This window comes from Molossus molossus, unplaced genomic scaffold (assembly GCF_014108415.1).
Source record: "Molossus molossus isolate mMolMol1 unplaced genomic scaffold, mMolMol1.p scaffold_m16_p_4, whole genome shotgun sequence".
NCBI lineage: Eukaryota > Metazoa > Chordata > Mammalia > Chiroptera > Molossidae > Molossus > Molossus molossus.
Window position 1 is genome coordinate 82271864 of NW_023425377.1, and position 24898 is coordinate 82296761.

At 48.7% G+C, this 24898-nt stretch overlaps 1 protein-coding gene across 4 annotated transcripts; it reads right to left on the reverse strand.

The window, feature by feature from the left end:
• Positions 1-865: 865 nt before the first annotated feature.
• On the reverse strand, positions 866-24556 carry STMN4 (stathmin 4). 4 transcript variants are annotated; one of them, XM_036240781.1, is made up of 8 exons: positions 24487-24522; positions 11088-11150; positions 8057-8148; positions 6782-6877; positions 6061-6141; positions 5416-5624; positions 4379-4570; positions 1326-1475 (listed from the first exon to the last, which is right to left on the reverse strand). In XM_036240781.1, the coding sequence occupies exons 3-8, from the start codon at positions 8067-8069 to the stop codon at positions 1416-1418; spliced, it is 651 nt and encodes a 216-aa protein (XP_036096674.1). In that variant the 5' UTR covers positions 8070-8148; positions 11088-11150; positions 24487-24522; the 3' UTR covers positions 1326-1415. The 4 variants fall into 4 exon arrangements, with proteins under 4 accessions (XP_036096673.1, XP_036096676.1, XP_036096674.1 ...); XM_036240780.1 differs by lacking the exon at positions 11088-11150 and having other exon boundaries at positions 866-1475; positions 24487-24556; XM_036240782.1 differs by lacking the exon at positions 11088-11150 and having other exon boundaries at positions 8057-8170; positions 24487-24547.
• Between the last annotated feature and the right edge of the window lie 342 nt (positions 24557-24898).

A 24898-nucleotide genomic window follows, 5' to 3' on the forward strand; every position in this document is an offset into this window, starting at 1 on the left:
CTTGTTCTCCCTAAGGGTGGCCTTGGGCAAGTTACTTAACCTTTCTATACCTCAGTTTCCTTGTGTTCAAAATGGGAGAATAATAGTACCTATGTTGTAGGGTTGTTGTGAAGATTAATCTTCAAAAAATTGCCAGGTATCTAGTGTCAGCTGCCATCATCATCATCATCATCATCATCATCATCCTTGATCCCTCCTGTTATCCCATCCTAAAATGAAGCTAAGTTGCAGTACCTCTGGTGGGGGAACAAAAATAATACCAAATAATTCATTTATAAAGCTGTACAAAACTACACAGTGTGCAGGAAAAGGTGGACAATGCCCTGGGACACTGTCCACGCAGCCTCTCCCCAGTCCCTTTTGCAGGGGAGAGGAGGAGGGAAGTCCTTTACCTGCCATGGTTGGTGTTCTGGATAATGTGACTGCTGGGTCTGCAATCACCCCTCTGCTTCCCACTAACAATGTTTTATTTCCTCACTCACATTTTGTGACCACCTAGAATCCCACACTCCCAAAGTGAGGAGGACTTCCTTCTTACTGTGCATCTTGGGGGCCGTATTAGAATGTCAATCCGTGGAAAGCAAGATTGGAGTCATTTTCTCATCACTTCAGTGCACCGAATCCAATCAGGGAAAGCTCACAAAAAGGGGGAGGAGGAGGAGGAAGGGGGAGGGGAAAGAGAAGCAGCAAACTTTCCAGTTACGCCAAAGGCTGGCATATTTCAACCCGCCTCACCATCTCAGACGCTCTGATGGACAAACTGAGGGACAAAAGGGGCATTTGCCACCTGTGAGGCAGGAACCAAATTCAAGAACATTCTATCAATTACCCAAAGGACCGATTCAGGAAATAAAGAACTGGAGACTTGGAATAGATGTTTCATTGGTCATGATGATCAAAAGATGATGCTTAACACACACACACGCAGACCTCAACACCTGTTGCAGGGCTGAAGCAACACCTCCAGCCCCCCACCCTCTCGCTGGGCTTCTCCAGCCACACCCTGCAGCCACTGCCCACCCAGGACTCTGCCCTTCGCTCGGACTTCTGCTCTGTTTTCCACTTCTCTCAACATGGTGCCTGGACGCTCACGGTCAAGAAAGGCGGAGGACTTGACCTGAGACTGCGGTGGGCAGTGTTGCAATGTCCATGAGTCCTTCTCCACCTCCCTCTCCCCACTTCTCTCCTCTCCCCTCTCCCACCCCATCATTGTTCCCCAGAAACAAATAGGATGGCTTCACTGGTCAATTCTTTACATGTACAAACACCAAAAGCAGAGGGAACACCCCTGGCCGCCCCCCTCCCCCCAAACCCCAGTGCTGCGAGAGCAGCCAGCGGTGGGCGAGGCTGCCTCGGGAACTGCGGAGCTGCTGGAGCTGTCCGGATGTTCTGGAAACTTCTTTGGCTTCTAGGCTTTACCTGGAGGCCTCTTCCTTCAGCTCCTTGTTTTTCCGCACCTCTTCCGCGTGCTTGTCCTGGGAGGGAAGGGAAGGAAAAGGACAGGTTACACCCGGGGGAAAAAGGGAGGGACAATAGAACCCAAAGAATGGCCACCACTGGAAGTGAAGAGCAGGGTCTCAAGGATTCCTGAGAAGGGACAGAAGGTGGCAGGTGAGGCGGGCAGGAGGCAGGTGAGTGAGTCTGCTGATGTGGCCCTAGGAAGCTCACTGACTGGGCCAACCTCCCCGGGGGGACCCACCTCACAATGACCCCAGTGCCCACCAGCCTCTCCCTCCCTCACCTGGCCATCCTGAGGTTTGCACTGATGCTACTTGACTCAAGTAGCCACTCAGTGTAGCTGCTAGAGGAACAGGCAGAGCAGACAGACCTCATAGCAGGCTACACACACACACACACACACACACACACACACACACACACGCAACCTCACTGCTACTTTTATTTCTTGTCTGTCTCCTTATGAGAGTTGTCTAACCCCCTTGGAAAAGATGAGGGCTCTTGAAGTATAAACGGACTGAAGAATTTTGGGAAGTGTTGTCCAGCTCGAAAAGGTGAGCTTTCTTACAAGTGTATTAAGAGAACCCTCCTTTGTCTCACAGCATAATCAAGCCAAAAGATGGGGTTTGACCTCAGAGGCCTATTAGTTGTGTGACAGCGACCAACTTGCTTTGCTGATCAGGCCTCGGTTTTCTGGTCTTTAAAGAGAGGGGCATGCAAGTAAGCTTGTTTACGTCTAGAATTCTGCGATGTTGTGTTTACCTACAAGGCTTATCATTACAGCTCATTCATCAGGGCCTCTACTGGGTGGTTTCTTGAGGGCAGGGAATATGTCTTGTTCTTTTTGCATCTCCCAATTCCTCCAGTGGCAGCTTGCTCATGGTAGGTGCTCAACAAATGGCGCTGCAGGACCCTGGCATCCATCCAGATATCATCGCATCCAGATATCAAGTATCAGCCTGGAGCAGGCACACTGAGGCAGTCCAGGTTTCCAGGATATACCTTAAACTACAAATCTGTCCCTAGAGAGGCCCTAAAGTTTTCCATGGTCCTGAGGAAAGTATGGGGAGTGGTGCATCTAAGGCAGTGGTTCTCAACCTTGCTACGTGTATGAGCATGACCTAGAAAGCTTGTTAAACTGCAGGTCCTCAGGCACCATCCTTCGAGAGCCAGCATGAGAAGGTCTAAGATATGATCCATGTATCTGTAGTGTTAAACTTGACACCAGGTGAGTCTGGTGCAACTGGTCAATGACCCACACAAATACTGACACAGACATTGTTGAAGGTGTCCCTGGCCTGAGCCAGGGCAGAAACCATACACCTATCTCTTGCTTTCATTGGTGGGCAAGGTTGAGTAGAGGTCAAGATCTCAGAGACTGAGGCCTACTTGAATGTCTACTTCAACATCTTGCTTCTTTGAGTCTTACCTCCAACGTTATTACCCCAGAGTCTGGGTCTTCCCAATCTCTTGGAATCTACCTCCAAGTCCTCGTGAGCTCACTGGGCAGATCCCTAGGTTTCTGGACTCTCTTTCTTTGGCCTTTAATGGCTCCCTCTCTGAAAAAAGGCCAGGAGGACAACTGGGGGGCTGGTCGCCTTGACATAAGTGTTGAAAGAGACATCTGGATGCATAGCCAAAGAATTGGGTTCTAGTTCCAGCTTAGTGGCTGTGTGTCCCTGGGCAAGTCATTTGACCTTTTCTGACGTGGTTTCCTCATGGTAAAAAAAGTAAGGATAACATTTGCCCTGCTTAACTTATTGACTGGTTGTGAAGATAGGATTATGATGAAATAGAAGTGTTGGACAGTTTTTCAAATACCATATCATGCTCTAGCTTCAATAATTTCTTCTGGGTTTGGCCTGAGAGCCCATGTCCCATCCTATCCCAATTCCAGATTTTTTTTTCATGCAAGAGTTTGCTCCTAATTATCCCTCAATAACTGGGGAAGCCTGAAATTCGACAAGATCACTTCCCTCCTATCTGGTACTTGGTGGAGATCTTGCTGACCCAAGAAAGACGGAGTATAAAAGTGGAGGGGATGCCACATGCTGGCCAACTGCAGGGCCTATGCAACATTCAGATCCCCTCTGAAGAAACTAGATCTTTCTAGTAGCTGTTGTGAAGAGCCTGAGACTCTATGTGGATAGGCAGGAAGGAGCGGGGACCACGCTGCTCACCATGGGACGAGGCCACCGATCGGGTCCCGGGAGTCACCGCGCAGCAGGCGGCTCCTGGAAATAAAACACAGAGCTGGAGCTCTCCCAGGAGCTGCAGGAGAAACTGGGGCAGCCTTGAGACTCAGGAAATGAGGCCAGCATGTTCTTAGCAGAATGGGCTGTTATTCTGCTGATACGGAGACCAACCTCAGACTCTCACATTTCTCATATTTAGGTGACACCATTTGCTTTATTGACAAAAGGCAGCATATTGGGAAGACTCATGACACCCTCAGACCATATCAAGAGAGTTGGAAAGAATCATGTTTCCTGCTTAATGAGCAACTCAGATCATCATGCCCTTTGTTTAGAGCCAAGGGCTCAAGTCAGCATCTTTCATTGAGTCGAACTAGTCCAACAAGGATGAAGCCAGGAGTATACAGCTGCTTGTCTATTCCTCCTCCCTTGCATTGTGCAGGCGTTCTCTAGACAATGAGAGGTCTCATCTCCCTGAGACAATGAGACATTTCTGTGGTGTAGCTGTGTAACACGTCCCCGTGGAATTCCAAGTTCAGTTTGTGTTTCTTGCCTGTGACTTCCCAAACCATCCTTTGGAACTCATTAAGGACACAGCCTAAAAGAAATATCCCCATTCCTGCCTGAGGCTGCTTGCTCCCTGAAATGATATATAGGTCCATTATACTTGCCATGGAAGGAAGAGAGCGCCCCAGGAGTCTCCTCTCTGATTCAAGACCACTTACCTTCTCTTGCAGCCGTTCCAACATGGCGGCAAGGTGGGCCTCTCGGTTCTCCTTGTTGGATTCCATCTTCTGGGCCAGTTTTTCTTTCGCCATCTTGATGAAGTTGTTGTTTTCCTCAATGGCTTTTTGGATCACCTCCCGCTCATGTTCCCGTTTCTCTGCCAGGTGCTTTAGGAGCTCAGCTTCCTGGTACTAGGGTTGCACAAAGGGAGAAAGAGACCCTTGAAATGAGCATGATGGGGATATTTTTATCATCATGACTTAAAAGCTCCACACCCAGAACACATGCCTCCCTGAACTTGATCCCTGGCCCATTGGCAGAAAGCAGGACACTTCTTGGATTCTTCCACCATACCTTCGGTTCTCTTTTCCTTGTGGCCATCATTCATTCATTCATTCATTCATTCATTCACAAATACTACATGACCATGCAGTATATGCCAGGCACTATTCTAGCAAGTTGGGAAAGAAAAAAGTCTAGTAGAGATTTAACATACATAAATAAATCAAACCCAGACTAGTATGTGACATATGCCGTAAGTGCTACAGGAATTCAAGGAAGGTGAGGATTATTTTCTGCTTGAAAGATGAAGAAAAACTTATACAAAAATGGCATCAGAGTTGGGCCATAAGAATCAATAGGAAATACAGCAGGCGCACCAGAGGGTGAAAGTATACCATACCATGACTTTCTTCCCCGTCCTCAATTAAGGAGCCCCTTTTTACTTGTCTAGTCTTTTCCTACATTTTTAGTGTTTGTCCGTGTCTTACTCTTGTCATTGTGCATATAAGACCACCTCTTGGAGGTATGTAACGCAGTGCTTTATCCTCCTAACCAAACTGTAAGCTCCTAGAGACCAGGGATGTATACTTCTTTGTTTCTCTCAATGATGCCTCATTCTCTGCCCTGCATATGGGAAGTGCTCCCCAAATATTTGTAGGTTGTGATGACCTGACCCCAGCTCAGAACCACCACCTGTCTTCTCCAGCTCCTCCCCATTCCTGCTGAGATGGAGGGACAGAGGGACAGCACTTACCTTCCTTCGTTCTTCAGCGGCTTCTAGTTTCTTCTGTATCTCCTCCAGCGATGGGTCTCTCCGCCTGGGTAGGGAGGCATTGAACTCGGGCACCCCATCAAAGGAGGGCGGCTTCAGGATGACTTCAAAGGACTGGCCCGAGGTGCATTTGTTCAGCTCGATGACTTCCATGTCAGAAATTACACACCAGTTCAGGTCCACCGTGTCTGCTGCAGAAAGAAGAAAAGGGGTTGCTTACCCCCTGAAGACTGCATGGGCACCCTTAAAGCATACACACATGCACACCTGTGTGGGAGACCTAGATGCCCAAGGCAAACCAATGGCCAGGGTTCTGCATCTGTCCTCAACGTGGCACCTAAATTCAATGGGCTCTGATGGGGCTGGAGGAGTTGGTAGCCACAGTGAGGTGTGAGGCTCCACGTTTAAGGTCCCAGGATATGTGATTTCCAATAATGGCTGTAGCAATTGCTTTTGCTTCTGCCACAAGGCTCCTCCCATAGTTGGGCTCTTGCTCAAATTGTCATCTGTGGTGGCCAACAGTGGTGCACATACCCACCGCCCACCACCCATCTGCTCCTCCACTCCTCGTCCCACTACCAATCTGATGGCTCAGCCTGTTGACACCTCTCCCCCTCTCCCTCCTACCCTGCTCTCTTCTTTCTCTCCAGTCAGCACTGTCTTTCCGCTGGCTTTGATCTTTCCTCCTACACTGTCTCCCACACCAGCCTAAACAACAGAGAAAAACAATCTCAGGTAACCCAAACACCCCCCATCTCTCATTTCCAGACCAAACCCATCCCTTCTTTTATAACGCCCAGAAAATTAAGAGGTGACCTGTGCCTTGACCACCCCCGATCAGGATGTGGCCATTCAGTGCTCCCTGCCAGCATCCTGAGACATGGTGTCCTGGGACCCATCAGCATGGCCAGCACAGAGCCTCCTTGGGGGGCTGTAGGTGAAAGTCCTCTTCACCTCTGGGCTCTCTCAGAGCATTCTCTAGCCTTCCCACAGGGGACTTGGTAACCATGGAGCCCAGTGATTTACACCTGTGTAGGTGTCCCCGAGGGCACAACCTCTGCTTCCTCCACAGCGTCATTTAAGTGAATGAACAAGAGCTAAGATCAAGTGCGCTCTGCACAGTCTGATTCAGACCTTCACCTCCGTCTCCTCCCCGGGCCCAGCCCCACCCTGCCTTCACGTGGTGCTTGGACCCTCGGAATCAGCTGTGGTGATTTTACTGGCTCTGGGAAAGCGAAGGTAACGTGGGGAGGAGAGGGTCAGGAAATGGGGGTGGGGTGACATACTTGTGCATACAGGCCGCAGAAACCCTCCACCTGTTACTGTCCCAAATGCAGCCCTCACTTACCTTCATATTTATAGGATGACTTGTTCAGGGGGTCGGCCAGGAAACAGGAGCAGAACAGTGACACCAGCGGGAGCTCCTTCATCTTCTCTTTGTAGGCTGTGGAGGCACCGGGCAGGGGAAGATGGTCAGCCTCCCCTGGTCTCAGAGCCAGCATCTCTGAGTCTGGGTGCCCAGGCAGCCGGGGTCCCCGGGCTCTGCAGAAGCAGCCAGACCCACCCTTCGGCTGGGAATGTAGCCCCCTTTGCCCCAAGAGGCCCTGTTCAGGATTCCTGTGTGTGATTCGGACCCGAGTCTGTCCACCTGTAGAAGCCGAGCCTTCCAGAGCACTAGGGTGACGCAGATGACCCATCTTCTCCCTAGCACGTCGTCTCCCTCCTAGTGCCTAATACAAAATGCTCCCGAGGAAAGATCCCGAGCACAGTGTCTTCCCCACCCAGCCAGCCGCCCTGCGCCAAGCTCGCTCTCTCCCCACACTTGCCCGGGATTCTCCATTTCTTTTGTTCCGGGCAGTGTTTTCCTGGAAACACTGGCGATAAAGGAATAGGTAAGAAGCTCACCCCTCCCACCTGCTCTTGGCCCTCACTGGGTGGCGAGGTCAGGCTGCGAGGCTTCCCAGTGCAGTGACCACAGCCAGAGGGGCTGGTGTCCATGAGAGCTAGAGTGGTACCCCACCACTGTCTAGACTTCCTGTGTCTGGGGAGGATTTGAAAACCAGAAGGTCACAGATCAGAGCCCTGGCCTGGCATGTCCCCGCCCCCAGCCCTCCGGGCCCACTGCCATGGGCCCCGTGGGCCTGTTTTAAGCCCAGGCTCTCTCAGCTATCGCCCAGCGCGATGCCCGGGCACTCTCCTCCTCATTCCTGTTTACAAATTGAAAACATAATTGACTGCAAAAACATTATGTGCTTTGTAAAAACTTTTTAAAGCACACACGCAGAAGAGCAAAATGAAGAGCTCAGCTGTGATTCCACCCACCGTCTAGAGATAACCTCTTTTAACCCTGGGTGTATTTGTTTTTTAATATGTTGATTTGAGAGAGAGCCAAAGATCAATTTGTTGTTCCACTTACTTATGCATTCACTGTTTGCGTCCTGTATGTGCCCTGACCGGGGATCAAACCTGCAACCTTGGCATATCTGGATGACACTCTCACCAGCTGAGCTACCCGGCCAGGTGCAATTGTTTTATCTTTTTCGGTGCATATGTAAGCACATACATGCAGGTACAGAAATACCCTGTGCTGCGGTGCTCCCACCACAGAAAGTGTTGCACCTACCAGCGAGGGTCATGTTTTCTGGAATGTGAGAGCTGAATCCGACTGAAAGTCACAGAGTAGGTCTGTCACCGGCTCAGGACACTGTTACAAATCTAAGAAAAAGAAAGCATTTTACTATTGACAGGTTATTTACATAAGAAAGGGGAGGAACCCCAGAAGGTGACTTGCTGCTCCCATCTCCAGGCCCTCTTCACACCAACTCTCCCTCTCCCACACCAGCCGCCTCCCCCACACCAGCCACCTCTTCCACACCAACCACCTCTCCCACACCAACCACCTCTCCCACACACCACCTCTCCCACACCAACCACCTCTCCCACACCAGCTGCCTCCCCCCCACACCAGCTGCCTCCCCCACACCAGCCACCTCTCCTACACCAGCCACCTCTCCCACACACCACCTCTCCCACACCAGCCACCTCTCCCACACACCACCTCTCCCACACCAGCCACCTCTCCCACACCAGCCACCTCTCCCACACACCAGCCACCTCTCCCACACACCAGCCACCACTCACACACCAGCCACCTCTCCCACACACCAGCCACCTCTCCCACACACCAGCCACCACTCACACACCAGCCACCTCTCCCACACCAGCCACCTCTCCCACACCAACCACCTCTCCCACACCAACCACCTCTCCCACACCAACCACCTCTCCCACACCAGCCACCTCTCCCACACCAGCCACCTCTCCCACACCAACCACCTCCCCCACACCAATCACCTCTCCCACACACCAACCACCTCTCCCACACCAGCCACCTCTCCCACACACCAGCCACCTCTCCCACACCAGCCACCTCTCCCACGCTCCAACCACCTCTCCCACACCAACCACCTCTCCCACACACCAGCCACCTCTCCCACACCAGCCACCTCTCCCACACCAGCCACCTCTCCCACACACCAGCCACCTCTCCGACACCAGCCACCTCTCCCACACACCAACCACCTCTCCCACACCAGCCACCTCTCCCACACCAACCACCTCCCCCACACCAACCACCTCTCCCACACACCAACCACCTCTCCCACACCAGCCACCTCTCCCACACCAGCCACCTCTCCCACACACCAGCCACCTCTCCCACACCAGCCACCTCTCCCACGCACCAACCACCTCTCCCACACCAGCCACCTCTCCCACACACCAGCCACCTCTCCCACACCAGCCAGCTCTCCCACACCAGCCAGCTCTCCCACACCAACCACCTCTCCCACACCAACCACCTCTCCCACACCAGCCACCTCTCCCACACCAGCCACCTCTCCCACACCAGTCACCTCTCCCACACCAGCTGCCTCTCCCACACACCAGCCACCTCTCCCACACCACCCCAATCAAGTTCAGTTTCAAGGCACTGATGATTTCATAATTGGTTTCCCAGTCTCAAGCCCCCTGAGTATACAGACATGGGTTTCCCCAAACTGTATGGATCAAGGGGTATTCGTCTGCCCCCTGCAAAGCTCGCTGAGCTGGCCCCAAACAAGGGTTAGGGGGAGAGATAAATCCTGAAACAGAATTACCTGGGAGGTGTCCACAAAATACCTGTTGTAAATTTCTCCTTACACCCACCCAGAGGACTCATTCTGATACGAGCGAGGGGGAATTGGACAGAGATGTCAAAATACCTCTCCGGGTGCCCGCTCACCTCCCAGCCCCCAACCACTGTCCTAAGCACTCTTTGACCCCACTTAAGATAGCCTCAGACTATGAAAAAAACAAACACCATTAAGGAATAATGGCATAAAAATGTAGTTAGTGCAGACGGTAGCCGGTGCGAGGAATTATTGTGGGAGCACAGAGCCGGGACTCTATACTCTGTGTGAGGCCTGGGGAGCCAGGTAGGGCCCCCTGGTGTTAGCAGCACACAACAGAGTCTTAAATGGGAAGTCAGAATTGGTCAGGAGGTGACAAGGGGGCATTCTGCCAAGAAACAGCACATACGGAGGCAGGGGTGAGTGATCTCAAGCAGCCTGATGCTGGACCAGAAAGTGTGAAGGAGGAGGGGCGGTGAAGCTGGAGAGGCAGGGAGGGAGCAGACTGGGGAGCATCTGGGACAGTAGGTGATAGTGAGTGGCCATCATGGGGGCCACTGGTTCCTTGGCTACTGTGATGGTTAACTGTTGTGTCAACTTGACTGCGCTAAGGAATGCCCACAGAGCTGGTAAACATTTTTTCTGGGTATGTTTGTGAGGATGTTTCTGAAAGAAACTAGCATTTGAGTCGGTAGACTGAGTGAAGATCCTCTCATCAGTGAAGGTGGGCCTCATGCAATGCCCTGAGGGCCTGAATAACAGCAGGTGGAGGAGGGGTGCATGTGCTTTCTTTGATTGAGCTGGGACCTGCATGTTCTCTTGCCCTAGGACGGACGGATGTGGGAGCTCCTGGTTCTCAGACCTTCTGACTGGACTGAATTGCACGAGCAGCTTTCCTGGGCCTCCAGCTTACAGACGGCTGACCGTGGGCCTTCTCCGCCCCCATAACTGCGTGAGCCAGTCCTCATGATAGATCTCTTTCTCTGTGTCTATACATATCCCGTTGGTTCCGTTTCTCTGGAGAGCCCTGGCTGATACAGCCACCCTCAATGGTCACTGTGCCAACAGAGGGCGGCATGAGCCAACAGCTTCCCTGCCAGCAGACTCACACAAGGGCCCTGAGACTGAGTTAGAACCCCTTTCTTACTTAGGGAGGTGTTTTCCCTCTGTAGATCAGGGTCTGTGCTGGCTGGGGACGGGCAGGGAGCCGCTGGGAGCAGTGGGCTCGCTCCAGCTCTAGGGCTCAACCAGCGAGGAGTCGAACACAGACTTTGCCTCTCTTACTAGTCACTTTACATGTCGAACCCTGCTTTCCCCATTTAATTCTGCACAGAGTTGTACAAACTAGACGAAAAAAGCATACACCCCGCATCCAGCAAAAATGAGGTGCTTAACAAATGTTAGTTTCCTCTCTTCGGTCTTTTTCATCAGGGTGGTTACCAGGTACCACACACCTGCTTCAAAGTTGTTACCTGCGGTTCTCACCTGCCATGCAAGGACCGTCACCCCTATTTGCAGATGAGATGGAGGATCAGCGGGTTTATGTGGCTAGAAGGTAAATGAATGGAGATTTGAAGCCAGTCCAGCTGGCCTTAAAGTGCTCCAGCCCCCCAGCGACTCCCTGTGCTTTGGAGCCAGAGGCCCTGCCACGCCCCTCCCAGTGCAGCACAATAGGCCTCTCTCCTCCCATCCGACAGTACCAGTGAGTCCCTGAACCGGGAGGCGGGCCTGGGTGCTGGACGCAACAGCCTTGGCCATGAGCCTCCATTGACACAATCTCTGCTCAGGATCTGGCTGATTGCGAGGGCAGCTGTTAGACTTCTGAGCGAGCCCTTGCCAGGAGAGGGAGTGGCCTCAGACTTTACCCTGAGAAAGAAGGGGGACTGGGCTGGGCTTTTGCTATGGGAGCAGGTACCTGGAGTCAGGGACCATGTGCCTTGGTGTGAGCTGAGAACAATAATTAAGATCCTACACTTATGGCCCTGGCTGGTGTGGCTCAGTGGTTAAAGTCGGCCTGTGCACCAAAGGGTCTCAGGTTTGATTCTTGGTCAAGGGCACGTACCTGGGTTGCAGGTTCAATCTCCAGCCTTGGTTGGGGCATGTGTGGGAGGCAACCAATCCATGTGTCTCTCTCACGTCGATGTTTCTTTCTCTCTCTCTCCTCATCCCCCGTCCCTTCCACTCTTTCCAAAAATCAATGGAAAAAATATTCTCAGGTGAGGATTAACTAAAAAAGAAGACCCTACACTTATGGCATACTTTACAGGCTACAGTTTCTGTCACCCACATTGTCCCAGCCGATCTTTGCATGAGGTGGGCTAGGCTGACAAGAAAGGCATCATCAACTTCATTTTCAGATGAAGAATCTGGGGCTCAGAGAGGCTAAAACTTTTGGCTAAGGTCACACAACTAGCTGGAGATAGAGCCAGTTCTAAGATCCAGGTCTTCTGATTTGTCAGCTCTTCCTTATGGGCAGGGGAGGGACTAGATGTTAACTGCTCATTCTTCCATGGTGCTGGGGACTCAGGAAAAACCAGCCTGGCCTGAGGATATGATTGAATTAAAATATGCAATAAGTGCTTTCTACACTTCTATGGATACTACTGTGCTCAGAGTTTTAGGAGAAACACAGGTCAGAGAAGCAGAGAAGGAAGATCAGGGCAGGGAACAGGAAACACCCTAGACTGCAGGGGGACAGAGGTATGCCTGGCCAAGGACCTTGTAACTGAGAGCACTCAGTTTCACAGGGTTGGAATCTGCATAATTTTCTGCCCCCCCCCCCCTTTATTGATTTTGGAGAGAAAGGAAGTGAGAGAGAGAGAGAGAGAGAGAGACATCAATGAGAGAGAACATCGATTGGCCACCTCCTGCATGCCCCTCACAGGGGATTTGGCCCACAATAGGGGCATGTGCCCTGCCCAGGAATCAAACTGGCAACCATATGGATCAATGCTCACCACTGAGCCACACGTACTGGATAGAATCTGCATAATTTAAAATGTGCATTTATGGAGCATCTACTATGTGACAAATGCTTTCACTTTAGTTTTAGCAATAACCTTGTCACATAGGGATTGCTATCCCTGTCTTTTAGATGTGAGAACTGAGGCTCAGAGGTGCTGTGACATTTCTAAGATTACTCAGTGTAGTGGATTGAATGGTGTCTTCCAATAAAGTATATCCAAGTCCTAACCCCTGAAACTTGTAAATATAACTTTATTTGGAAAGGGTCTTTACAGATTTAAGTTAAGGGTCTCAAGATGAGATCATTCTGTATTATCTGGGTGGCACCTAAATCTAATGACAAGTGTTCTTATAAGGGACACAGAAAGGAGAGACACACAGAGAGAAGGGCATGTAAAGATACAGGCAGAGATTGGAGGGATGCTGCCGTAAGCCAAGGATATCTGAAGCCACCAGAGTCTTTGGAGGGAACATGGGCGTTCTGACAACTTGATTTCGACTGCTGGACACCAGAACTATGAGATAATGAATTTCTGTTGCTCTAAGCCACAGAGTTTGTGGTCATTTATTCCAGCAGCCACAGAAAACTAATGCACCCAGTAAGTGACAGAGCCAGGGTTCAGACCTATGATTCTTTTACCTTATCTCATCTACCAGTGTTTGTACACAGTCTGATATTTTCCTCAAGATAATCTGTGTACCTGTACCTGTGGGTACATGGGGCCCTTTAAAATCTTTGTGCCGATGGTCACGACATTTCTATGGCACTCAAGATCCGAAAGATATTGCTGCCCATGGGACATTCTGAGAAAGGATATAAGGGGGCAGTGAGGAGGGCATGGCTCTTCTGAAGGGCCCAGCAATGCAAAGGGGACCGAAGACACTGGCTGGTGGCAGCCACAGCCGGGAGCCTGACCTCACTCCTAATTAACCTGTGGCATCGATGTTGGGTGGGGCTGGTCACACGGCCTTCCCAGCACTCAACCTGGCGGTGAAATGGGCCAGACCGGGATGGAAGGCGCACCACTTGAAGATCTAGTGATGTTAACCTATGGCCTGGAGGCCCTTCAGAACAGTTCGTAGGCCTCTGTTCTCCCATCGTAGACACCAACTGCCCAGGCCATTCTTTTGGGCACGTCCAGTCAATCCTAAGGACCACAATCAGCCTTAGTCCTATAAGCTTCTTATGGTACTATGGGATCTGTTAAATGGCTTGGCGGTTTGGGTCATGTCGTCATGCCTGCATCACCTGCAATGGAGTAGGGCCACCAGGTCTGTCAGAGAGGGGGCAGTAAGGGTGTAGTATTGCCCAAGGTAAGTGACAGCAGAATGCTAGAAATTCTAGGAGGCAGGACGGAGATTAAGAAATCATGGAGGCCAGAGTAGGCATGAAGCAGTGGGGTCAGACCCATCAGATTCTAGGGAGGACATCAGACACTGGAGCATCATAAGGCAAAACTCCATGCTGAGACAAACCTCTGGCCCTCCCAGAGGCTCCTTGCACATTTTCTGTCAAGGCAGAGGCCAATCCCAGGCCTTGGGTAGCCCCTAAGGGAGACCAGCAAACTGATGGCATTCAGCGGTAGGAAAGATCAAAGGGGTTCCCAAGTGAAGGTTGATGTGTCACAGTAACTCAGGGGGTAACTACCGAACCATAGCCAGAGCTCAGGATGGTGGCCTCCGGACTCCTGCCCAGTGCTTGCTCCCAAGCCCGTCTGATACACACAGACAAGAGGCAGGGCTGCCCTGGGCAGCCCAACTCCTGTACTGTCAGTTATGATCCAGCATAGCAGGTGGTGAGAGTGACTCAAGCTTCAGATGCTAAAGGTGAGAGTGTAATGGGCTTATTATGCAGTTAGTTTCTGCAATGCCTCTAATGTTGCAGTGGCTTTGGAACTTGACCATGTGATGGCCATGTGACTGAGTTTACTGGGGGGCCGAGGGAACCCATTGGGTTGCATGCAGGGTGCACTGGGACTGATTGCTGGAATTGGAAGGGAAAAATCGGAGACCTCCAGACCAGGGAAAGAGTTTATGCTTTATCTTCAATCCAGTGGGAAGCCACTGACATCTTTTGAATAAGGGAAGAGGAAATGGTGATGCTGATAATAATAGCAATAATAATGGCTACCATTTCTTGAGCACCTGATTTGTACCAGGAAAACCACCAACATTATCTCAGTTTATTCTCTGAGGTTCTTTGATAATGAAGAGGTGGAAGCTTGGCAGGGTCAAGTTAATTCCATGTCCTACAGGGAGTAAGGGACAGAGCTGGGATTTTCATGCTAAAGCCTGGCTCTGTCTTTCGGTTACACTACTAGTGCAGAAGGATTCATCTGGCCCTGGCTGGTGTGGCTCAGTTGACTGGCCACTGTCCCATACCCTGAAATGTTGCCAGTTCAGTTCCCTATCAGGGCACGTGCTGGGTTTTGGGCTTGATCCTTAATAGAGAGTGTGCAAGAGGCAGCCAATTGATGTCTCGCTCTGGAATAGATGTTTCTCTTTCCCTCCCCCTCTTCTCTCTCTAAAAGAAATAATGATAAATAAAAATTAAAACATTTCCTCTGGCAGCATGATCTTGGGGGGAAAGATGAGGAGGAGAAGGCTAGAAGCTGAAACTAGGCAAAAAAGTGTTAAACCCTGGATTGTTGGCCACCCACCCAGCACTGTTTTCCTGTTTGCAAACTGATCATTACATTTCTCCCAGCTCCAGCATTTAAGAGTCTGTGTATGGAAAAGCAAGTAATAACATATGTTTTTTCCTGAAGGGCTGACCATTAGCATAACTGGTAAAAGTAATGAGTGATAGCCCCACCAAGCAGGGATCCCAGCCATCAGGAGATAAGACACAAAATGAGTAAGTTTTTATTTTTATTTTTTTTATCCTCACTCAAGGATATGTTTATTGATTTTAGAGAGGAAAGGAGGAAGAGAGAGAGAAGAGAGAGAGGGATGTGAGAGAAAAACATTGCTCGGTTGCCTCCTGTACATGCCCGGACCAGGTATTGAACCCTCCACCTAGGTATGTGCCCTGACCGGGAATTGAACCCACAGTCTTTTGGTGCCTGGGATGATGCTCCAACCAACTGAGCCACCTGGCCAGGGCAGAATGAGTAAGTTTTGATGAGGGGTGAGGGCAGCTGATAGTGACAGTCTAGAGTCAGGCTGTTGACTGAAGAGAGATCTCATGGCTCCCCCAGGTTCCCCTAGATAGAACATCAGAACGTCAACGATGGAGAGACCTGGCCATCACTAGCCAATGGTTCTAACTGGGGGCAGTCTCACTCCCAGGAAATACATGAGACTTTTTGATGGTCACCAGACTATGGGTGGTGGTTGGGAGCATTTAGTGGGCAGGGGCCAGGTAGGTTAAGTACCCTGCACTGTACGCAACAATCCCACACAGCCAATCATTGTCCCTTCCAAAATGCCAATACCCTTCTCCACGGGGACCAAAGATCCTGAGGTCACACTGAGTTGGTGGCAGAGACCTAGCCTCTGGATCTCAGTGTCAGTACCCTCCTCTTCATACCGATCCCTTCTCTCTCCCACAGACCAGGATGTGAATGAACAGCATGCATGGGGCCACCCAAGCAGCAATAACATGATGGGGATGCATAAGGGACACCAGAGTTGACAAACCTATTTACATGACCAGAAATGTGACCCACACTCCCGGGCTTTCTATAATGCAGTCAATGGCCAGGAGCCGACAGAGAAGAGCAACCAGTTCTCAGAGGCTGAATGGCCATTGATCGGGTGCACACCTGACCTCCTAAGGTGCTCTGACCGCCCACATAGCCAGAGTGAGCAAGCATTTTATTTGTCATTGCAAGAAATGCCTAGAGATTGCCAGCAGGATGTGTCAATTCCCATGTGGGCTATTTTTGAGGGATAAGAAGCTAATGCAAATCTAAGTGGTTTGAATAGAGTGGTTCCTGGCAAGGGTGTTCAGAGACTGTATGGTAACTGCACAGACTCAAGGCGTGGAAGCAGTCGGTTCTGACCTAGGCTCTCTGACCACAGGCAGTACAGGAAGGTGGCTCTTTGGGTCTGTGCCAATTATCCGTTTTTAAGCAAGTTCTGTTGAAATTAGGCACTTACTGAGGTAAGCTGCCAAAGTGTCATGGAATCATATCATTTCCATACAGCAATCTTGGTTATTTCATGCTGATCAGAGGCCCTGATTGGCAGCCATATTTCATTTCGGTTAAAACAAAAGAGAAAAATTATTTTTTCATGAATGTGGTTTTCACTCTTTCCACAACTATTATTAAATATTTAATTCTGTGCCAAGCCCTCAGCTAGGTCTTAAAATAACCACAGGGGTTTTTGATGAGAAAAGTGAAACAGGTCCCCTGGGTGGGGATGTGGAGCCTCTGGACATTTCTCAGAGATGCTCTGTGGCCTTGGGCAAATTCCCTGGCAGGCACAGGGAACTGTTGTAAAGGGAGAGGGGTGGGTGAGGCACACAGAGGGAAACTAGGAGGGCTAGTGAGACTCACAGAGGGAAACTAGTCAAAGCAGAATAGCATATGGTTTTGCTGGCTTTGGAGGGCTGGCATTTGTTCAATCCCGCCCTCCCACCCCCCCAGGTTGACTTCAAGAGGAAGAGAGGGTGGGAGCTGTGGTCAACTTCCAGCCAGTACCTAACAGACTTAGAAATGCAGCTTCACTGGTGCTTCTAGGAAATCAGGAGGTGTTATCTGTGGGCAAACACAAAGCTCTGGGGTTTGTGTTTATATTGGGAAACAAGCCAGAGAAGGAAAATTAAGCTTGGATAACAGACAGCCCCAAATAATCCACAGTAATGGCACTCTCTGAGCTATTTTTATTTTGAGTCAATATATACAGAAGAACCAACGTATTGGAAGTAAAGTTCAGGGGCACAGACTTTCATTCAGTGCTGCTGATGAAGTGCAAGGCTTTGTGACGCAGGTACCATGGGAGGTCCTGGGGTTGAAGCACGTGGAGGATTCAGCAGAGGGAGCAAGCCTGTGTGCTCTTACTCTAGTCACAACACTGGGCGTGCTTTGTAGTATTGTGCCATTTACCAGGCACTTTTACATGCATGTATGCATTTTATATGTAATGTGTGTTTTTTTTTAAAGTTTTCTTTAAAATATTTTTTTTCTTTATTGATTGCAGAGAGAGGAAGGGAGAGAGAGAAATAGAAACATCAATGAGAGAACATTGATTGGCCGCCTCCCACATGCCCCCCACTGGGGATCAGGCCCACAACCTGGGCATGTGCCCTGACCAGGAATCTAACCGGCGACCTCTTGGTGCATGGGTCGATGTTCAACCACTGAGCCACAACGGCCGGGCTATATGTAATGTTTTAATTACAAACATAATAACATCATATTTCAGAGCATCTATGTGATAGAGAAAAGACAAATCCCTGTCATCTTGCTACATTCTGCTATTGGCCTTTCCTTGTAGTTTTCTTTTTATATCTGTTATCTGTAACCTGGGTATGTATATTTTATCATTTCATTTTCCCCAAATCCCATACAATAGATACTATTATACCCATTCTACAGATAGGTAGTTCAGATTTGCCCAGAAGTCATACAAGTAAAAAATAATGAAGATGGGATTTGAAGCCAAGTCTTATATCAAAGGCCATGCTGTTTCCAGTAAAGTCCCATGGTACTTTCTCAAATCCAAGGCCAAGGATACATAGAAGCAAGATAGATGACTGCCTAGGGCATGTGGTTGAAGGGTGCACAGAGACTCATTTGCCCCAAATCTGCCTCTCAAGTGTGGATGACCTAGGTGCTTAAACTGTTCACCGTTAAGTTCCCCTTTGTAGCAGGCATTGCCTCAGAAAGCCCCTGCTAAAATGTGCAGACATGACCTGCCAAGTGTAACAAATTAAATCATTTCCCTATCAGCAGAGCACAGGCAATAGAACTGGAGACATCTTCCGAATTCAAGCTCTCTGCCCATAGGTAGGCGGAGCCATGGAGATCCCAGGCATTTTCATTCCCCACCTTTTTTCAAATGAGGAGACAGAGGGCGCAAGAGATCCAGGGCCTTCCCCAAGATTAGGTAGGAGTGACAGAGCCAGTGTTCAGGCCTGCATTTAGCTCCACTAAAGGGAGACTTATCTTTTGCAGTAATACTCTTGTTGTCTTTGTTCTTTCATTCTCCTCTGATGCTTTGTAAGTTTTACATCTTAATTTTATCTTTTAAAAAGTAAATATATTTTTATTGATTTTTTAGATAGAGAGGAAGGGAGAGGGGGAGAGAGATAGAAACTTTGATGACAGATAAATATTAATTGGCTACCTTCTGCATGCCTCATACTGGGGATCGAGCCCACAACCTGTGCATGTGCCCTCACCAGGAACTGAACCAGTGACCTCTCAGTGCATGAGATGATGCTCAATCCTTTGAGCCACACTGGCTGGGCATATCTTTAAGTTAATATCATTTATACCTATATTTCACTACATTGAGAATAAAAGAGTATCTGATGGTTTTCTTTGTGTGAGATGGTTTTGTCAGAATGGTCTGGATTTTCAGTTATAAATGATCATTATTGATTTATTTATTGAGAACCTACTATAAGCACTATGTGAAGTACTAAGAAGGACTATAGTGACGAATTGAACAGACATATTTCCTAGTCTCAAGATATTTGACAGTTGCATTCAGCTTTGTAAATGTATCGATTACAATTAGACAATGATTCTAAATTCTAGTTTTTCTTTCTTCATGACCATTAACAATATTCTTTTTGTACTCGAGTTCTATAATTGATTAAAAATGTTTGCTAAAAATAATTAGCTAGACTACTTCTGGAGTAAATTTTTCTAGGAAGAACTCATGGAATGCTTGTTGAGCCCTTACATGTCTATTTGATGGTAGGTGCAGAAGACAGACCTCTCTGCCTGTTTCCACAAATGCTGGTCCTGCCTTAACCATGGGGATGAGCTCCAAGACCCCAGCCAATGCCTGAAACTGTGGATAGCACTGAACATGATATATACTGTTTTTTCCTGTATATACATACATACCTTTTCACTTAAAGGAAGCACTTTACAGCTTTTTTTTTTTTTTTAATTTTGTTTTTTATCCTCACCCAAGGACATTTTTTTCCATTTTTTGTTCAGATAGAGTGGGAGGGAGAGAGAGAGAGAGAAACATCGATGTGAAAGGGGACACATCGAGTGGTTGCCCCCACCACGACCCAACCAGGGCCGGGAACAAACTGCAACCGAGGTCCGCCCCTTAGCGGGAACCGAACCCGGGTCTCTATGGACTGGAGGCCGACGCTCCAACCACTGAGCCAAACCGGCCAGGGCTACAGCTTCACTGCCAGCATCACCACCCTAGCACTTTGGGGCCATTATTAAGTAAAATAAGGGTGACTTGAACACAAGCACTGCGATTCCATGACAGTCGATCTGATAACTGAGATGGCCACTAAGTGACTGATGGGTGAGCAAATACAGCGTGGAAACTCTGGACAAAGGGATGATCCACATCCCAGGTGGACGGAGTGGGACAGAGTGAGATTTCATCATGCTACTAAGAATGGCATGTAAGTTAAAACATATGAATTGCTTGTTTCTGGAATTTTCCATTGAATATTTTCAGACTACTGTTGACGGGGGTAATTGAAACTGTGGAAAGCAAAATAGTGGATAAGGGGGGACCACTGTACTCAGTTTGAACCTTGCTCCCTACCTGGTCTGGATCTCTGGGCACTGACATCTGAAGGATCTGCTGGAATTCTGCCCTCTGTCCCTCCCCCTCCCCCACTGGGTCTTCCACTAGAGTCTGAGCTCAGGTCATTTTCTGGATTCACATTCCCTAGTTTGTTCTCGGGACTCCTGGGTTGCCTGTGCTCTCATATATTAGGCCAACCACCCCAGACTCCTGCCCCTTCTGATCTGTTCCAGGCTCCTGCTTCCCACCGCCCACCTCTGACAGGACCCTAAGCGGGTAGACACAGGGCTGTCAGTTTTAACTGATGGAAAAGGTCAGTGAGCTTTGGTGGGGAAGATGAAGAGGGGTGTAAGGGAACAGGGGTTAATATACCTGCATCTGTCTCTCTTTCTAATAGGACTAAAAATGCAGCCCCCCCCCCCACACACACAGTGATTTTTAAAATGGCAGGAGAGATTTTTTTTGTGTCTTTACTCCTCTCCAGAGAAAAACAGAAAAAGTAACCTTTTCCAGACTACCACATCTCTAAATATATCAAATTCTAACTTTATAAGCACACTAAATTGTACATGATGAATGTTTATTTCCCAAGCCGAGAGACAGAGAAAGAGAAGAGAGTTTGGTTCTTATAAAATTATAAAAATTACATTATAAAAATTACAGGGCATTATAAAAATTACATTTTGCATATTTTATCATATTTCCCATAATATCTATTCCCCCCCCCCAAAAAAAAGAGTTCCATTTCTAACCACTGTGACTTCAAAATATCTGGAATTCTATGCTTCCAAATGGGAATCTCCAGGTAGGTAGAAAACAATATAAGAACATCTAGAGAGGCCCTGATTGGTGTGGCTCAGTGTTTAGAGTATCAGCCTGAGTACTGAAGGGTCATGGGTTCAATTCCCAGTCAAGGGCACATACCTGGGTGGTAGGTTCAATTCCTGGGCCCAGGCACATTCCGGAGGCAACCAATCGATGTGTCTCTCTCACATCGATGTTTTTCTCTCTCTCTCTCTCTCTCTCTCCCCCTCCTTCTCTCTCCTCCACTCTCTCTAAAAACCAGTGGAAAAAATATCCTCTGGTGAGGATTAGCAATAACAATAACAAATACCTAGGCAGAAGATCTTAGGGGTTCTGGAAAAATTAAGCCTTTCTTTGGTTAAGATCTTTAGTTTTTAAATATCCAATAATTTAAAATCAAGAACACAGAAGGTCTGAATTTCTCATTCTTTCTATATTGTTGAGTTAATATAGACACTATCTTCTTTCTATCTCATTCTCTCCCTCTCTGTTTTTCTTTGCCTGTGACCCTTGCTCTGATCCACTGCCTTTCTCTCTGGATCTAGGTTCATCTTTGCTGCTCTATTTTCAATCTTTTTTTTTTTAAATCCTCACCCAAGGATATTTTCCCATTTGTCTTCAGATAGAGCAGGAGGGAGGAAGGGAGAGAGAGGACAGAAACATCAATGTGATAGAGATACATCAATTGATTGCTTCCCACACAACCCCAGTTGGTGGACGAACTGTAACTGAGGTACGTGCTCTTCCTTGGCTGGAATCGAACCTGGGACTCTTTGGTCCACGGGCCGATGCTTTAACCGCTGAGCCAAACCAGCCAGGGTTCTATTTTCAATCTTATAAGTCATCCCACTTGTGTCCCATAGGGCAAATGTGGTTCCAATGGCCTGGTTGGGCGAGAGAAGGCAGGCAACCTCACTTGGCTATTGGATTTCTTTTATGAAGCCAAATTTAGATATTGAGCAAAAATACAAGACACTCCCACTACCCCGTAACCAATTGTGTGTCTGCTCAACAGTCTGCTCAGGACACAGGACTTCTTTATCTTTGATGGAGCCTTGGAACAAAGTATCTCCCTAAAGAGATGTAGTTTCTCCATTTAAAACAATACTTGGATTTAGTTGTACCTTTTGGGCGCTTATTTTGTACCTGATAATAGGGACACATAGAAACAAGATAGTTCTTGCAAGAAGTTCAGTCTACACCATGAGTGGACCTCGAGGACATTATGCTAAGTGAAATAAGCCAGTGACAAAAAGACAAATACTGTGTGATCCCACTTCCATGACAGAATAGAGAATGATGGTTGCCATGGGCTGGGGGGTGGGGGAACTGGCAGTTATTGTTTAATGGGGACAAAGTGTTAGTTTGAAAAGATGAAGAAGTTCTGAAGGTGGATGGTGGTGATGGTCTCGTAACAATGTGGATGTGCTTAATGCTCCTGAGCTGTACCCTTTCAAGTGATTGAAATGGTAAATTTCATACTCTGTGTATTTTATCACAATTAAAAATAAATTTTAAAAAAGTTTATAGTCTAGTAAGAGTTATCCATATGCTTATAGACTTATACTTAAAAAAAGGAATTAGAGATCTCTCAGCCCAGTGTTCCTCAAAACTTTTTCTTATTGGGATCCACAATAAAGAACTACATTTCATATTTTGATTCAGTAAATATATGTCATGATACTGATATATGCATATATTCACTGATATATACACATATGTACAGACAGATTTACACATAAATGTATACATAACTGAAAATATATAACTAGAAAATGGTACAGGAAACATTATTTACTCTACTACATGGGATAAGTTCTGACTTTTATTTACATGGTGTTATCCCATTTTATTTAAAAATGCCATTTACAATCCACAAATTGATTTCACAATCCTCTAATGGGTCTCAATTTACAGTTTGAAAAACATTAATCTAGACCAGGCTCCAACACAATGCAGAAATCTCCTCTACAGTGACCCTGCTGGGTGGTAATCCAACTTCCACTTGAATGCTTTACATGATGGGGAACTCATTCCCTACAATGCTGTATGATGGATCCATCTAGCAATTAAAGATCCTCACCCACTCCAAACCTGTCCCAGAAAAGCTGGGACCCACTGCCAGGTGCTCAGGTACTGATGATTGTAAGTGGGCTTCAAGGAGAGGTGACATAGTTCCAGAAAGCAAGGTGGGAGTCTGGGGGGTAGCTGAGTAGAGGGGCGTTGGCTGGCCCTAGAGGACAGAGCAGGGTCTCTGAGATTCAAGCTCCGCTGCCCAGACCTTCCGCCTCTGCCTCCTCACAGCTCCAGCACTACAATTATTTCCTCATCTAACAGATGATCTCATTCCCCCGGCACCCTGACTCCCTGCCTGTGGGAGGGGTTTCCTCCCCCTACAGGGGGCCTCAGCCTCAGTAGAGACAGTTTTCCCCACCTTTCCTCTCAACCTCCCACCCTCCCTACAGGACTCCAGCAGGCCACCGCTGCCCATCCCTCCTGCCATTCTCTTGATCTTGAAACATGGGGTATCCCTGCCCCGGTATTCAGACATGGGCTGCCTGAATACTTCTGAGCCCCTCAACGGGTTCTGGAGACCTGCCCTTTTCCAGGACAATGGGGCTCCTCCACACCGGACTGTGTCATCCCGAGAGGAATAAAACAAAGACAGCACCACCACGTGGGGATAGCTGGCTGCTGGACATCAAATCCTGGGTCCTGCATGAGAAGCAGACAGTGTCTAAACTCCAGGCGAGGGTGGTGGGCTGAATGAGGAGGGGCCTGGCTCGGCCACAAACGGGGACCAGGGCGTGGCAGCTGTGGTCCCCGCAGTTCGCAGCTTTACGGCCAGTCACCCTGCCCAGGTAGGATCAGGTTGACCTCAGGGTAGGGCGGGGCAAGGAAGAGGTGGTGATCTCATTGTATCTTTAGAACCAAGAGGAAAAAGTAACTCAGTGCCCAGAGAGGAGAAAGAAAGGGATGATACAAAGGGAAAGGGAGAGGAGAAAAAGCTGGGGCTGAGAAAGGGAATTTAAACACAGGTCAGCTTCTAGCTTGAAAAGGGTCTGGGGGTCAGAACCAGCTCCAGGGAAGGTGGACCCTGAGCAAGATCTTTCTCCTCAGCAACACAACATTTTTTATGCAGGAAAAAAACTCACCACGGACATCTAACCCGGGCAATTCCCGCCCACCCTCTCTCCTGAGCTCCAGAATGGAAGGAGCGCCTGCAGCCCACCCTCACCCCTCTGCTGAGGCTGAGGCCGTTCTTTTCTCCTCACCCAATTTCTCCCTGGATCTGACAAAGTTTGACTGAGTGGAACCAAAAGGCAACACAATAGGTGCCAGACTCCTTGCTGCTTTTCCTCTTTGAAGCTGCTGCTTTTCTTTTTCTTTTATCTGAAAAGCCTCAAATAATTTGCATTTCATTTCTACTTACCTGCAGTCCAGTTAGAAGCGAGCTGCTCCCTTCCTCACTCCCTCAATTAGTGGTACCCAGGGCTTCTCTCCACATCAGCACCACTGCTCAGCTCTCGCCATGACATCACCTCCGAGCCCTCTGATTGGCCAGCAGTGGGTTGCTTGGCAATTGGACAGTCTCCTCCGGTGGAGCAGGGATTGCCTGAGTGAGTAACTCTTAGCAGGCCAGGGAGTGGAAGATGATGTCAGACAAATAGCCTGCTTTCCATGCAGCCTGTAGAGTTGGGGAACCAGAGGGTAGGGTGGGGATGAAGAAAAAAGGGGGAGTGGTGCGGGAAGGTGGGGGTGAGCAAGAGCACCTGGAGAGGGGGAATGATGAATGATTTCCAGAATCTTTAGCTCTTTCAGGTCTGGGGGTGGGAGAATATGGA